Genomic DNA, 16,689 nt, shown 5'->3' with positions numbered 1-16,689 from the left:
CGAAAGTGAGCAATCCTAATAGAGATCAACCACCAGCTAGCAGCTTCTCAAGCAGAGAAATCTGGCTTTTCATTTCATGGTTGCCTGACTTTTAGGGCTTTCCCAAAGAGACAGGATCAGCTAAATGAAATGGATTACTAATGACGCCATCAAATCTCTTGTCTTGCGTCTGCAGAGCCACAGATCTGTGTGTTCTCTTGTCTTGCGTCTGCAGAGCCACAGATCTGTGTGTTCCAGCTTTCACACCTTCCAACCAGCACAGCTGCACTGATGTGTCACACACTAACAAGGTCAGAAGAGAATAGGCCACTTATAGGGGTTGGACAAAAAAGGAGACAGGTTTCGAACCCTCTCTCTATATATGGTCATTGATCAGAACTTATTCTAATACTAATAAGAACTAATATTGCTATTTAATAATGCCATGGTTAATTAGTTCAACACTAATCTGGTGATTGAGAGCAATCTCCTATATTTCAGGCTGGAGGAGGACTGTTTAGGGTTGACTGAATTACTACCGGAGCTGTTGTAGGGACAGCCTCTGTCCACATGGTGGCACTGTGTACCAGCGAACGAGCCTCACTGGCCACAGACCAGTAGAGGGGAGAGAGAGAGAGGAGGAAGATGGAACCAGAGAAGATAAAGAAGTGTGAGAGAGAGAAACAAAACAAAATGAAAGAGAAAGAGCATGAAAGAGAGAAAGAAAAGACAGCGGATGAAGTGAGGAAGGAAAGTAGTTAAGAGAGAAACGCGTTTGCTGAGCTACGAGTAGAAACCTGAGGAGAGTGTGTGTGTGCGGGTGTTTCCCTGCACTTAGAGTCCCTGTGTGAGCGTGGCAGGGCATCTGTTATAATCCCCACTGTACAGATTTATGCTCTGGGATTTGGAAAAGCTGCAGCTCACCACACCGAGGGCATATAGCCCTCCCCTCCTCGCTCTACCCAGGCAGGCTGGATGAATGCTGGCTCCCCCGTCACGCCCGAGTCTTCTGTCATGATTTCTTTATTTCTGTCTTTCTTTCGTTTATTTATATAATTCTGCTGTTACAGGAGCAGATCCGCACCGCATGAGGCATTAAAACCTTTTCAAAACTCCAGTGAAATACCGCACAGCTCTGTTTGAATTTTTTAATATGGCCACTCTTAACCCCAGTTAATCTTTATAAAGAAGCTATTTTCAGGGAATACAAATCACACACACACACACACACACACACAGAGACAGGGAGAGAGAGAGAGAGAGAGAGAGAGAGACACACACACACACACACACACAGAGATGCGCGTACACACACACAAAGCGGCTGCAACTTCTGTCGGAAAAGCCCCCTGTGCTTATTAGTGGGGAGTGAGTGACTATTCACTGACTGAAAGGAAATCTCTAGGGAACTTACCTCTCCTGACTCACTGCAATACATAAATAAATAAATAAATAAACCTATCAGACACAGGCTCTCACTGACCACATCCTACAGGATTTATTGGAATGCGATTCTAATTGTGAGGAAGAACACAATGTAGATCTGACTCTTGGGAGTGTCCGTGTCTTTCCTGCACAGCTGAAGCAGGGTGCCTCCGTGTCTCTGTTGCTGTGGGATTCTGGGAGTTGTTATTGGATAAGCTGCGGACAGCATGAGATGATTGGTTGGTCTTTTCAGACTAAACCTGCTCCTCTAACCTGATTGGACGCCACGCCCACATGGTTTTTGGGCAGGTTTTGGGATGGGAGTTAGTGGGTAATGCAACACGAAAGCCAATAAAAATAGGCTTCTTGGAGGCTGAAGGAACAGGTAAGAACTGGACTATCCTTCTCAGAAGAGACACCGTGGAAGAGTGTGCACGCCATGCCTGCCTGCGTGCTTGTGTGTGTGTGTGTGTGTATGTGTATGTGCACTGTATAATGCACTCAGACTCTGACCATCACCTCGAATCAGTTGCCCATATTGTCAATGGCTGTACTATGTACAAAGGACTTTATACTGCACGCCACGACCGGATTGTTAACCTTATTGCTAACACTGTTAAGGATGTACTTCCAGATAATGTGACCATGTACAAACATTCACGTATTATGCCAGAATGGTTTAACAGCTCCACTGATGTGTTTTGTAACATCCCTAACACCCCTGATGCTGTGTTTTTAGACCGAGGCAGAAGGGAAGTACTTATACTTGAAATAGGATGTGTGTACGATCTCTACATGGACATGACTTTTAATGACAAAATCATGAAGTACCAACCCATACGGACAAAACTATGTGACCTAGGCTATCAGTGCAAGCTAGTGGTGTTGATCTTTGGCAGCTTGGGGCATGTCCACAAACTTGTTTCCAGTGGGTTAAGGCTGGCAGGGCTCTCCAGCAGAAAAATAAAACAGCTAGCAAAGTTTTGCTCCATATCTGCAGTTATAGGCAGCCTTGCAGTATGGCGCAGGAGATGTTTTTTGTACCCCTGAATATCATTGAGTGACAAAGCCCTATCTTATCTCTTGAAATATTTGAATCCTGTCTATTGTAATATGATTTGTGGATTTAAATAAATAATTAAATGTGTGTGTGTGTGTGTGTGTGTGTGTGTGTGGTGTGTGTGCATTTTGTGATATTAGAAATGAGAGTAGCTTCAGATGCAGATAAGAAATAAAGAATGATTAAATTACTTCACCACAATCGACAAAATGGAGAAACAGAAAGAGCAGAAAGCATGTGAGTTTGAGTGCATGTGTGTGTGTGTGTGTGTGTGTGTGTGTTTAACGCTCGTCATGGTGACCAGACAGGCACGTGAGGCCCGTCAGCGGTCAGCTCCCGGCAGCATTGACATCAGCACCAGCGCCGCTCACATGCACGCGGGCCTGCGTGCATGTGATTGAATAGACGCTATCACCACGGAAACCCACACACAATGTCTCTGCAGCTATAGCAACAGTAGCACAGGGCTCCTCACACATGTGCTCCGTCTCTCCCCCAAACACTTCCTGTATGGAGACCCAAGAGAGACAATAGAGGATCCCCCCCCCCCCCCCACCACCACCCCCTTGTGTTGAGCAAGCAGAGCCGGAGGCAAATAGCAAGAGGTCAGCAAGGAGCCTCAGGCTGCTGGAAGTGATCCAGGAAGCTGTGCGGAGAAAAGCAATATCCTGCACGCGAGGGGAGAGGAGGAGAGGGGAGAGGAAGAGAGGAGAAGAGAGGAGGAGAGGGGAGAGGAGAGGAGAGGAGAGGAGGAGAGGGGAGAGGAAGAGAGGAGAAGAGAGGAGGAGAGGGGAGAGGAGAGGAGAGGAGAGGAAAGGAGGAGAGGGGAGAGGAAGAGAGAAGAGAGGGGAGAGGAAGAGAGGGGGGTGGAGAGGGAAGAGGAGAGGGAAGGAGAAGAGGAGAGAAAAGGGGAAGAGAGTTTGTGTGGTTGAGCGCTGGAAGAGCCGGCGGCGATAAATTCAGTGAGTCTTGGCGAGCCGTCTTCAGACACGGAGCAAAAGGTTTAATTCTGAGCGATGACACTTGTGTGAACTAGCGCTTCCCACCACAGGCTACGGAGGCTGACAGGGGACAAATTTCCTCTGACCGCAGACAAGCTTGGGTCCCTGGCTGCCATCAGATCCTGTACACAGTGCTTCGAGATATGCTTGGCCTGTGCAGTATGACGAATGGGAACAATAAAATCTGCTGGTGTGTGTGTGTGTGAGTGAGTGAAGAGGGTAGACTCAGAGGCAAACAGAAGAACATTCTTCACGTAATTCTCTGAAGAATACGTGCTTGAGTAGAACTTCTGACCTCTAGGTACTGTTACTGCCTTTACCAACTTTTTGGAAGTTTCTGGAAGTTGTGCTGGACTTCATAAAGTCATCAAGTCAAACAACTTTAGTCACAGCACAAGCACAGACAACTTTAGTCCTCTTTTGCTCTCTCTCTCTCTCTCTCATCAATGCAACCTTTTATCCGCACTCCCTCACACTTGCTCTCTCCCTGCGGCTCACTGTCTGCATCACGACTCGTTTATATCTATTTTCTGCTCCATCGCTTTCCTCTCGTTCTTTCCTTGCGTCTCTCTATCGCTCTTTCTTACAGAGGAGACTTTAAATGCTGAACCAGCGGGAGGATGAGAGGAGTGAAGGACAGGAGCTGATGATGCTGAATGATGCTGAGTGGAGCTTAATTGAACACTGATGAGCAGCGGAGATAACGCTGCTCTGGGTCTCTTTGTTTCTGTCCTCCATCTGTGGGGAGAGGAAATGCATTTTGCAGAGTCTGACCCATGAGCCACTACAGCCTCACAGGCACATGGGGGGGGGGGGGGGGCAGAGTCAAGAGCACCCACTTAATTACAACGCCACTGTAGTGAGCTGGTCTGGCTGGGATGAACTGATGTCAATATCAATGTCAACATATTTAGAAATCACATCTACAGCCCATCAGTTAAACCACACTTTTAACACAAAACTTGATGTAATTTTTTTTTTACCTTGTCATAAGTGAAAATCTTGCTGTATTGACAAATCTTGCCAGATAATTTAGCCACTGGTTTTCCTCTCTGGACTTAGCCATGCTACTAAACCCCACACCCACACGACACACACCACTGGTTTTCCTCTCTGGACTTAGCCATGCTACTAAACCCCACACCCACACGACACACACCACTGGTTTTCCTCTCTGGACTTAGCCATGCTACTAAACCCTCTCTGGACTTAGCTGTGTCCATGGCACTCCCAGTGCTCCGTGCGCTGTGCTCTGCACTATGGGCCTTTCGAGTTCCTCCAGCATCTCAAGGCCAATGAGCCTTCACTTCTCCCCAGTCCTGACACTGACGCCAAGCAGCCACCACTAAGAGCCTGCAATAAACATCACTGACTTATCCAGCTCTCTTTTATTTCATTTCATATCAATTCGCTCAACAACACGGCTTTCCATCATCTTGACACCGAGGCCCATGTGTTTTTATCAGTCCGTATGGTCACAGATGCCTTTTTGTATCAGTCAGCATCTACACAAGCACAGAAAGTGTTATTTTCTCTATCATTTCATACAGCTTTCCAGACACCCAGACGTCTTGGCTTTTCCATCATCTCACACAGTTGTCGTTTTGCAGTGCACCAAGCAGGAAATGACCTCATGTACCTCTATGGGTGTCTTTTAATGAGTGGGCCCCAGTGTTGTGTTTTGGCAGAAGGAGCAGGGTTTGTGGCTCCAGGGAGATGATCACCCCCCTTTGATTGCTTTTGTCGGGGAAGAGAGAAAGTGCGGGCTGGCACTGAGGCTGCAGCTAGCACAGCGCTGGCTAATTAAGACCTCCCCATTACAACACTTCATCACTCAGGGATGGAGAGGAGGAGGAGGAGGAGTGGAGGGGAGGAGGTGAGGAGGAGAGGTAGGAAAGGAGAGGGAGGGGAGGGGGGGAAAAGATGAGAGAGAAGGATAGAGGAGGGATAGTAGGGGAAGAGAGGAAAAGAAAGATGAAGAGAGAGAAGGAGAGAGAAGGGTGAGAGGGGAGGAGAGAAAGAAAGAACTGGAACTGAACATGAAGACAAGATGCACAGAGGAGAGAGAGAGAGAGAGAGAGAGAGAAGAGAGAGATGAGAAGCAGGGATGAGATGAGAAGCAGGCGAGGCTGCTAAAGATGGGGATGAGGATGAGGATGGGGGATGAGGAAGGCCGTCACTAGAGCCGTCTGGAGCCCATCAGACCGGACACGCGGAGAGGAGTGGACAGGAGGCAGATGGAGCTCAGCATCAAACCCCCGCTCACACGCCGAGACAAACGAGAGATCACACACCAAACGCACCAGAGCATAGAGAGAGAGATAAAGAGAGGGAGAGAGAGAGAGAGGAGAAAGAACATAGGGGGAGATGGAGAGCAAGATATATGGTGGAGTGTGTCATGTTCTAGTGAGCTGATAGGAGAGGGTTTCTTAAAGAGAAACTGACAGAAATTCTGAGTAGTGTGTAAATATTGCAGAAACTTTGTGTGTGTGTGTGTGTGTGTGTGTGTGTGTGTGTGTGTGTGTGTGTGTGTGTGTGTGTGTGTGTGTGCATGTGTCTATGGAGTAAGACATTAAATATATGAAATAAAAAGATAGGAGACACTTTACAAGTGTGAAAAGATGTGCCTACTGATCAGTGTATTCCTACCTACAGTACCTCCTGGTTAACATGCCAAGCACACGCCCACCCTAAACCCCAGCTGTTCTCTCTGCACCTCCTCCTGTCTGAGACTTGTGATGAAGTTTGTATCCAGGAGAAGAGATAAAGCCAGTGAAAACACACACAACATCAGATAAGTCACCCTGCTGTGAGAAAACAGCGTTCTGGACACTCCCTATAGACCAAAACCTATTTACGTCAGACGTGCGGTGGTCTCCCAAAGTAGGCCACTGCAGGGTCCAGAACCTTCCGGAACTAGCGCTAACGTTCCACAGCCATCAGCCCCCAGAGCTGTGCTAATTAGGCTCCAAAGGCCTGGAATGGGTTTAGCGCCAAATTAGTAGAGGAACAGCTCAACTACAGCAGACCAAGAGGGAGAAACTTGGACAATAAATAAATCAACTATGAGAAAGTCAGAATTACAGAGACAGAGAACAAATGTGTGTGTGTGTGTGTGTGTGTGTGTGTGTGTGTGTTTCTACTCTAAAGGAGCCCCAGTTAGGATGAGGTTGATAGCTGCTGTGGGTCAAGCTGATAAATGGGGTGTCTTTACTGGTGACCCAGATTACAGATGACACTGAACTACATCTGGACCAGATATGGCCCAAGTCTGGCATGGATCCGGTTTGTGTCTGGTCCAGATATGGCCCAAGTCTGGCGTGGATCCGGTTTGTGTCTGGTCCAGATATGGCCCAAGTCTGACGTGGATCCGGTTTGTGTCTGGTCCAGAATCAGATCACTTCGTCAGAGCGTCCAGTGGAACCGTTTCAGACGAGGGCCAGGAAGACAGTAAATTAGCAGGCTGTAAAACACAGATAGTCCCCCCCATTCTCTCATTGTCTCTCACACACACACACACACACACACACACACACACACACACACACACACACACACACACACACACACACACACACACACGTCTGGAGGAAAGCATGTGTAACCCTATACATCCATCTGCGATGGCCGTGTGCCAGTACTACAGGAGGTGACTGGCTGCCTGGGTGCTGGTTGCTCCTCCACCCAGGGGCCCAGGGCAGCGACACCCCCTCTCCCCGCTCACCAGCAGCTGTCCTGGGCTAAGTGGCTGCTGTCAGCACCCCTGACGGCTCCAGCCCTGGCTCTCCCGTGAGGGGGGATAATGGTTACCAACGCCTCGCCGGGGTTATTAATACCTGCAGCTGCTGTCACTGAGGTGTCCTCCTGCCATAATGTTTACACGCCATTAAAACTAAGTACTACTCCTACAGCACTGAAGTGTGTGTGTCTGTGTGTGTGTGTGCGTGTGTGCGTGTGTGTGTGTGTGTGTGTGCGCGTGTGTGTGTGCGTGCATGTGAGAGACAGAAAGAGAGTTGGCTAATATTCCTGCAGCACTGCAATATGTGTGTGTGTGTGTGTGTGTGTGTGTGTGTGTGTGTGTGTGTGTGTGTGTGTGCGCGTGCGTGTGCGTCTGCGTGTCTGTTTGTGCTTGTGCGTGTGTGTGTGTGTGTGTGTCAGACCAAAAGAGTAGGGTTTCTTGTTGCATGTAAACGGTTAATTAACAGCATGAGAGCTGCAAATAGGCCTTAATAAAGAAGTGCTGTAGGAAGTGGGGCAGCCAGTGACGGCGGTGTGCTAAACAGGGATTTCCATCTCCCCTCTACAGCTCTGAAGCCCTGACACAGGCATGCAGGAGCTGGCCATTATGTAATGGCTGTTATGAAATGTTTAATGCTTGATTTAGATAATTATGGAGGCCACAGTCACAAGGGGTGAGAATCATCAAAACTGGCAGAAATCAGCAGATTTGGGTCCTGAAATGCTTACCAAGGGGGCTGGTTATATTTGCAAAGCCTATTCAAAATTAAAACTGAATATGCTGGTAATACTCATAGACTTTAATTATGACAGATGCTTGACAGTTTTATCAGAATGCAACTCCAGGTGACATCAACAGAAATAGGAGCCTGTCACAGCATCTAAGGACTGGTTTACTCAACCCATGGAGAAATTAGACTCAAAGTAGCGTCTGGGTAGAGAGGGGTCATATCAGAAGCTAGGTCTCAAGGCTGAAGACAGGACTGATTGAGGAGCTCAGCAATGAGGCATACAACGAGAGAGCACATTTAGACAGCACTCCATGCTATAGCACTCCAGAGGGGGAGGGGTGGCTGAGGAAGAGAGGGTGTAACAGGAGGCCTGTCTGTACCCTTCAAATCTGAGAGAGAGAGATAATGATGGGAGGAATGAGACCAGGAGTGAACAGAGACAAAAAGAGGGACAGCAAGTGGAGAGAAAGAGAGGAAGTGTAAATCCATCACAGCGAAAGCCTTGGGAGAACATAGGAACGAAATAGACTATGAAACCTGGAGAATGCTAGAGAGGGTGAGAGAAGCATCACATCAGAGAGAGAAAGAGAGGGAGATGAATAGCAAAGAGAGAGAGAGGGAGGGAAAGCCCCAGAACCGAGAGCAAGGTGCGGCTAATCCTTGTGTCTAGAGATGCACCGATATGGAATTTTAGGGCCGATAACGATAACCGATATTTATTGGTTTGTTGTGGCCGATACCGATACGATAACCGATAATATTACTCTTGAAAAAAAATTGTGAAAAGTGATTTGGGGAAAGCATTTAATAACCATAATTTTATTGCAGTAATTTTACCTACCACCAAATGATGGACAGAACTCATAATAGTCCTCAATAGTACAGCAGTCAACATAACAGTAGCCTAGCCCTACAGTATGTGTGGCTCCTTTAAGTGAACCTGACGTCAGTGAATTGCGAGTGAGTGGCTAGAGAGTATGAATCGTTTTCATTTAGGACTAAACACTCATAAACGGCTCAGCTGGGAATAAGCTACAGTATAGTGACCAAATCAGAGTTTGTGAGGGAAACTTAGGTTTAGTTTCAACTGCGGGTAACTGAATAAAGCTGCAACTCCTCAGACTGTATCTTATGTCCATCTACTCTGTTGCGCACAACCTGCTGCAGCAGAAATGAAAGGGGTTAGCCCCGAAGGTTTTAATAACTTATTATGATGACCTGTCTGGAACTGAAGCAGGAATGGTTAGCATATTTCTAGGTAATAATACAAAACCCAAGCTAAAGTAATGCAAATATAATACTAAAACACAGCTGTTGCAAACACATCAGCACAAGACGACTCTAGATAGGGCTGAGCTCCGCTCTGGTAAGGTTAAATGGCGGATCATTCACGAGAGGATTTTGAGATGCACAGATTCCCAAATGAACGCATATCCACAGATTTTGTTAGAGTGGTGAAATACATTCACACCGCTGACATTATATTGAGGAAAAAGTATAGCCAACCAAGCTCAAGTAGCTCAGTGTAGCCAGACGGACCTTACGTAGGCCTAAATTAGGACTTTAAAAAATATCGGCGCAAATTATCGGCCAGAATTCGGTTATCGGACCGATAATAATATTTTCATTTTTTCACTTATCGGCCAATAATATATCGGCCGCCGATATATCGTGCATCCCTACTTGTGTCGTGTGCCCTGCCCGTCTCTCCCCGCTGCGGAATGCACCACTGACAAAGCCCCTCTTGACTCCTGGAGCCCAGCGAGGATAGAGGGAGAGAAAGAGAACAGGAGAGAGAGAGAGAAAGAGACAGCCCGGAGGAGGTGTATGTGGGGGACAGAGAGAGAGAGAGAGAGGTCGAGATCCAGCCATCAGATAATCCTCCCCACAATGCACCAGTGCTGTGAGGCACTGATAGCTCTGATAAGACACTGAGAACAGGCCACAAGGGGCTGGGGACGAGGCTCTGGACACGAGGCGCTGGGCTCTGGAGGTCTTGGGGAGCTAGCGGGGCTTTTTCACCTCAGAGAGACAAGTCAGGATAAGCAAGACACAATCCACTCCAGGCGGATGCCGAGAGAGTCAGGAATTATACAGAGATACACAGACAAACACACACACACAGACACACACACACACAGACACACACACACACACACACACACATACATACATACAGCAAAGAGGTGTCTGAAAATAGGCACAGTAGTGCAGCTTGAGCAGGTTTCTTCTTAGTAAGCAGAAGGAGGCTAAATTAAACCTGAGGTGAAGACACACACAGAGACCAGAGCACTCAGAGGTGAGAGGAGGAGAGAAGAGGGGGGGGAGGAGAGGAAAAGGAGAGGGGGAAGGTATGGAGAAGAGAGGAGGAGAGGACGAAAGGAGGAGGGGGGGAGAAGAGGGGAGAGGAGAGAGGAAGGAGAGGAGAGGAGAGGAGAGGAGAGAAGAGAAGAGAAGAGAAGAGAAGAGAAGAGAAGAGAAGAGAAGAGAAGAGGAGAGGAGAGGAGAGAAGAGGAGAGGAGGGGAGAGGGGAGGAGGGGAGGGGGGAGAAGAGAGGAGAGAGGGAGGAGAGGAGAGAGGGAGGAGAGGAGAGGAGAGAAGAGTGTGTCAGGCTCGTGTGCGTTCCCCTGCTGTCAGCACTAACCCTCACAGCTGAACTCACCTGTTTACATAACAGAAGCGGTGGACATGCACACCGCTGAGTTACACGCCCACACCCACACACACCAGCACACGCACACACACACATACATGCAACCCATGCGGTTGTACACAAACAGTACAGTTGCATCTAAGTTGCATCTAATTGGCTAAAAACGAATATCAACACACAGATAAAAAAAAAAACACAATCTGAACACACACACATACACACACCGAGACCTGGCACAGACCTGTACACAGATGAAATGTAGAGCCCCATGTGGAAAGGCAATGTGATTAAAGCTTATTTTGCCTTCAGTTCCCTTTTCTTCTGCAGCACAAAGCCTCAAAGCAGAGACACACACACACACACACACACACACACACACACACACACACACACACACACACACACACACACACACAAACACAAACACACACACACACGCAAACACAAACGCAAACACAAACACAAACACACACACACACACACCCACACACACACACACCCACACACACACACACACACACACACACCCCTGATTATGCAGCAGACAAGACCTTTTCTCTGCAAAGCGAGCATCCCACCAGCGAGCCTCTCTCCAGATTTAACACCTCCGTCACAGCTCTTGCAGCGGGCTTCTTCTGACTGCACTGAGCACGCGCCCAGCTGCGCACACACACATGTATACACGTGCAGACATACACCACACGCACATACACTCACAATGATCCCAAACTGCCACAGACGCACTCAGAACACTCTCCACACACACACTTTCAACACCCCGGCTAGTTGTGGACATACATTCACACACGTGTGTGTGTGTGTGTGAGAGTGTGAGAGAGAGAATGTGTGTAAAATAGAGAGTGTGCAAAACAGAAGAGAGACACTAGACTGCTGCAGCAAATGGAGACATACAACACAACAAATAAAATCTCTCACACACTGAAGTGAAGATCTTGGTGAGGGGACCCAGTGAAACTCACAGAGCCCCTCTGACTGTCTGAGCCAGCGAGGCTGATCCGAAGGCAGCCGAACTCAACGGAACTGGGAAGAACTCTTTCAGCATTCTTAGAGTCCGGGCACCCCGGCGACAGTCACCAAGATGAGAGACAATGGGGCCGACTAAGGGGCTCCGTTTCAATGGCAACCACAACAAAAACAGCTGATCTGTGCTCCCTACACAAAAACCAAAGCTGAATCGCAGGGAATCATGGGAAATCATGATTTTGTGTCATTTTTGGGGCTTTATGTAACATGGGAATTCTCACAGGACAATATGAATGAAATCAGTGTCAGACAAACAAGCGGGAGAGAAGACCGAGAGAACAACAAACAGGGACGCCCAAAACAACCACTAAAACCAGCTCTATCTGAAACCTTTAACAGAAATCAATGACACACTTTGAACTTGTGAACCTTGATTTCGTTTGGAGTTTTGTTTCATGGAAATTATTAAACACCACAGAGGGGGGACGTATAGAGAAATGGTTTCACCGAACACATTCATTAATGGTCAGACAAAACAAACCCAAACCGAGACAAAGCTCTGACACAATCCCAAACGCCATTCCTCTCCAAACCAAAACAAACCAAGCAAAACAGGTCACAGGCACTGAAAAGAATCAAGTACCGTACAGTGGGCTGACAAAAGAGGACTAAGCCTTTAATTTCACACAACTTAATCATGAGAATCGGGACCAAGGCACCTGCACTTTCTATGGGTGTGCTCTACTTGCTGTGTATAATGCCTGCGCCAATTCAGCTTGGTCTTCCATAAGGACAAGGCAGCGGACTGGGGGGGTATTCCAAGTATGTGGTTCAGTGACAAACTTGGGTGAGTTACTTACTAGTTAACTCAGAGTGGGTGGTAAACCTCCTAATAGAGGAGCTGTATGGCTTCATTCTCCTAACAAAACAATGCCATAGGGCTGTTGTTGTAGGAGGTTTACCACTTACTCGGAGTTAACTTACCCAGGTTTGTCTCTAAACCACATACTTGGAATACCCCCTGGTTAGTAAAGCATGTTGTTGTTGTTGCAGCAGCAGATCAGCAGCAGCTCCCCAAAGCAGCTCCCCAAAGCAGCTCCCTCTCCTCTGAGCCCATCTGACGGCGTTCTCACAGACGCCCCCAAACACGGTCAAACAAGCACATCATCCTATTACTTCAGCAGAGGTGCAGAGGCTGACCACCACCACCCTCACGCACACACACACACACCTCCACCAAAAAAATATTTAGTTATCTGGTTAACATGATTTCTGTACTGTCAACACTACTCCCTCTATCCACACACACACACACACACACACACACACACACACACACACACACACACACACACACACACACACGCTCACGCCACCATTCAGGGGAAGTATGACCAGCCAAAAAAATTACCCCCCACGGTTGTCTCTATCATTCGTCCTTCACAAGGCAGAAGGGCATTCTGTTCCCTTGCTTACCTTCGCCTGTTGTCATAGCGCAATCGCTCCGTTCACTCTCTCTCTCTCTATCTTGTTCTTTCGTTCACGAAGCAGCTAGTGAGGCGAGCCAGCACAACACACAGGGAGCATGTGCAGGGGGAGCCTCTCTCCCTCTCTCTTGCACACCGCTTCTCTCTCTCTCTCTCTCTCTCTCTCTCTCCCTCACTCTGTTGGTCACTCTGTTCCTATCTCTCTCTCTCAGCACTTCTCCCCTCCCTCCCTCTTTCCTTCCTCCTGCTCTAGTCTTGTGACTGCACCAGAGTTGACAGCCTGTGGACGCGCACACACACACACACACACACACACACACACACACACACACACACACACACACACACACACACACACACACACAGTCCCTCCTGGCATGTGCTTTGTGTTTACAACATCCCGGCGTTCAAACGAGAACACCTCTCACCTCCGCAAGCAGTTCTCACCTATCACTCAATCAGGAATATCACAGAGCACAAAAACATTACACCTTACACACCAACGTCTCGTCATCCAAAATGGTAACAACACACAACAACAAATCAAACGACGGACGACTGCAGGTAAGTCCAGCCAGGTGAGTACAGTGTGCACACATCTCAGCTTTAGTTTGGACTTTATCTATACGTCATACCAAAGATTATTGGAGTTCTGACCAAACCCCTGATAAAACCCTTTCCCTTTGTCGTCACATGATTGCCATGTAGGACTAGTAACCATGACACAGCTACGGAAAGCTAGAGGGATCAAGACAAAGATGATAAGATGACAAAACAGGTTGCTGGAGACAACATGTGATGTGATCTTAGTCCAGGCTTGGCTGTGTGTGTTATGATTTGCGGGCTCCTTTTTCAGGTGTGTGTAAAAACATCAAGGTAAGGAGAGGCAAACGAAGCTCTGGTCACACTCAGAGATTCAGAGAGACACACGTGCACATACACACATGTGATCAGAACTGGAGACCAGGGGATTAACTATGCAGTGTGTGTGTGTGTGTGTGTGTGTGTGTGTGTGTGTGTGTGTGCTGCCGCATTTTGTGTTTCTTTCTTGTCCTTTTTCTGCACCACAAAGCCGCTAAATCAAAAGACAGCCACTGGCAGTACTGGTGGCAACTGTGCCAGACAAAGAGCTCCCAATCCAACGCCCCGTGCCCACACACACACACACACACACACACACACACACACACACACACACACACACACACACAGAGAAAGACAGATACACACACACACACAAATACACCCACACAGCCACACACCCACATAAACACATCTGGGTTTTCCAGCTCCAAATGTCTTCATGTCCTTCCCCGTTCTGAGCCTAAGGATGCAGCTGTGAGAGTGGGCATAGCGATGACAGGTCATTCCCTGACCTCAGAACTCTTCTGGAAAGCTAGTGGTGTGTGTGTGTGTCTGTGTGCGTGTTGTGTTGGAAAGTCTCTTGTGTAATAATGTGCCAGTATCACTGAGAATAATATTTGCTGACAAGTAGTCTCTCCTCATGACCGCTAAACACAAGCTTTAGGCCCATTTAGCCACAACTGTTTGGACAGTCTCACACTAGTGCAATCATGATGATAAGCGATCACAGCCATAACCCCAATCAGCTCCGTGTGTCCCCCAAACTATGTGGGGGTTTGCAACACCTGAACAGGAAGCCAAACAGCCAGTGCTACAGCAGGCGCTTCACTTAGGATCACATCAGCCAGCGGCAAGCGGCAGCCGAAAACGTAACGCAACGCTCAGACCATAATAAGTTTTATCTTGTTCCTAAGCAACACAAGCGGTTTGTCAATTGAATACGCTCGCGTTGCGCTTTGAAAGTTCAACCAAGTTCAACGCTCAGCTTGTTCAACGCTCAACTTGTTCAACGCTAGCGTTCCACTGCCGAACCATAGAGAACAATAGGAAACATGCCGCTTGCCGGTGGTCAGTGTGATCCCCACCTTAAGCGTTCCGTTCCCAAAGCATAAAAATTGTTTTAGAAGATGTTTTCTAATGTCCACGCTGCTATCATCCTGCCAGTCCAGGCAGTTCGATAGTGGTCATAGTGGAGCAGAATTGTTGCAGAATTGTTGCCTCATTCCAAGAATGGAATGCCTCAGTTCCGTGCCTGCCAGAGAGAAACATGTAGTGTGACCAGTGTCCACCCCAGCCCACATGCAGCTGACCTTCCCAGTGCTGAACCAGTTCAGGCCAGATATGTTCAAGACCAGGATCAAGAGTTGGTTAGATAGCTAGAGCCATAGCATATAACCAATAACGTATGTTAAGCCGCTTTAGCTAAAGCCATATTATTTATTTCAGGAGAAACAGCACATTAGTTCCTGCCACCGCTATGGTTACATAACGCAGATATGCAAGTAGGCGGGTCAGGTTTCCCAGTAAGCAGCCACAGTATTTATTGTGTGGCATTTCAGCAGGGTTAATAACCTGGGAATGACTGCTAAAGATCGCTCATCAGCTTACATTAACCTCCCTCTAATAAGGATGGTCACCGGGACGGAAACGCATGGCATGTCAGGGAGTTTAATAAGGTCACACTACTTACTCACACACACACAGGCACAGACACACACACACTTATTTTCAAACATACATTTATATTTAAACACACACACACACACACACTACAAGCCAAGAGAGGAAATCAAGCGAATCTCCCATAATGACACCAAAAGCTGTCGCCTGGCAACCACTTGCACTTCCCCCTAATGAGAGGTGCTTATTACAATGGGGCGTTCTGTAGTCCCCCACGCTTGTGCCCACATCACCGCGGTAGCGACAACAGACACACTACTCCGCTTCAAAGATCGGAGCTAGGAGTGCACTCACTCCAGGCAAAGAGAGTGGGAGTGAGAGAGAGAGAGAGAGCGAGAGAGAGGGATAGAGAGAGAGAGATGGAGAGCAAACATTGTTCGTCACCATGGTTCGTAATTCAATTCGGTTAGCAGGCCTAATCAATCGAGCGGCAGGGGTTTGATAAATGACTTCACAGCAGATATGAATCATGCGCTCCAAACTCCTACAAATGTCATTTATTAGAGAGAAAGGGAGAGAGAAAGAGAGGGATGAAAAGAAAGAGATAAGCTAAAGAGATAAAGAGAACGATTTAAGAGAGAATGCAAGAGAGAAAAACACTGAGACAATATGCTCAGAGATAAAGCCGAATTAAAAGATTATTAAAAACTACTTTGAAGAGGGAACGTGGCCAAGGAAGTTATGATGTCCTCCATGCAATGGCAACACTCTGGACGACACGCAACTGCCCTTGGGCCGCGGTCCAAAACAACCAGAACATCCGTAATCTACGCACGCTTAGTCTCACTAAAACACCGACCTCGTATCTGGACCCTAACAAACTTATCAGAGAGGGGATTTGGATTCGATCATCTGCTCTGGGTAAAATCACACACACACACACACACACACACGCCAGCACATTCATCTGTCAGACTGAAAGGCATGTCTCAAAGGCCCGCTGCTCTAAGCCAGCGAAGCTGCGTGCAAATATGACAAGGGGGTGGGGGGATGGACAGGCAACGAGAAAATGAGTGAAGTCAGATGAGTTCACTGTCACTCATATGGATGAGAATCCGAGGAGTCAAATGAGTTCACGGTCACTCAT

At 47.7% G+C, this 16,689-nt stretch overlaps 1 protein-coding gene across 10 annotated transcripts in view; it reads right to left on the bottom strand.

Annotated features, from left to right (window-relative positions):
• Nucleotides 1–16,689, bottom strand: part of clasp1a (cytoplasmic linker associated protein 1a) — a 145,767-nt gene that overhangs the window by 74,150 nt on the left and 54,928 nt on the right. The window contains exon 1 of one of the 10 annotated variants that reach the window (XM_076264180.1): nucleotides 13,048–13,163. The exons of the other annotated variants lie outside the window; for them this stretch is intronic. Within the exon in view, the coding sequence (XP_076120295.1) occupies nucleotides 13,048–13,063 (16 nt within the window). The 5' untranslated portion in view covers nucleotides 13,064–13,163. Of the gene's footprint in view, nucleotides 1–13,047; nucleotides 13,164–16,689 lie in introns of those variants that run through there. 10 annotated transcript variants of the gene reach the window in all.

Source organism: Alosa pseudoharengus, unplaced genomic scaffold (assembly GCF_046254945.1).
Source record: "Alosa pseudoharengus isolate Yale_2024_CS ecotype anadromous, Long Island Sound unplaced genomic scaffold, YU_APseudo_1.1 YU_APseudo_1.1_scf_3, whole genome shotgun sequence".
In the NCBI taxonomy this organism is placed as follows: Eukaryota; Metazoa; Chordata; class Actinopteri; order Clupeiformes; family Clupeidae; genus Alosa; species Alosa pseudoharengus.
The sequence above is the reverse complement of the archived record's forward strand: the minus strand, read 5'-3'. Positions and strand labels throughout refer to the sequence as shown.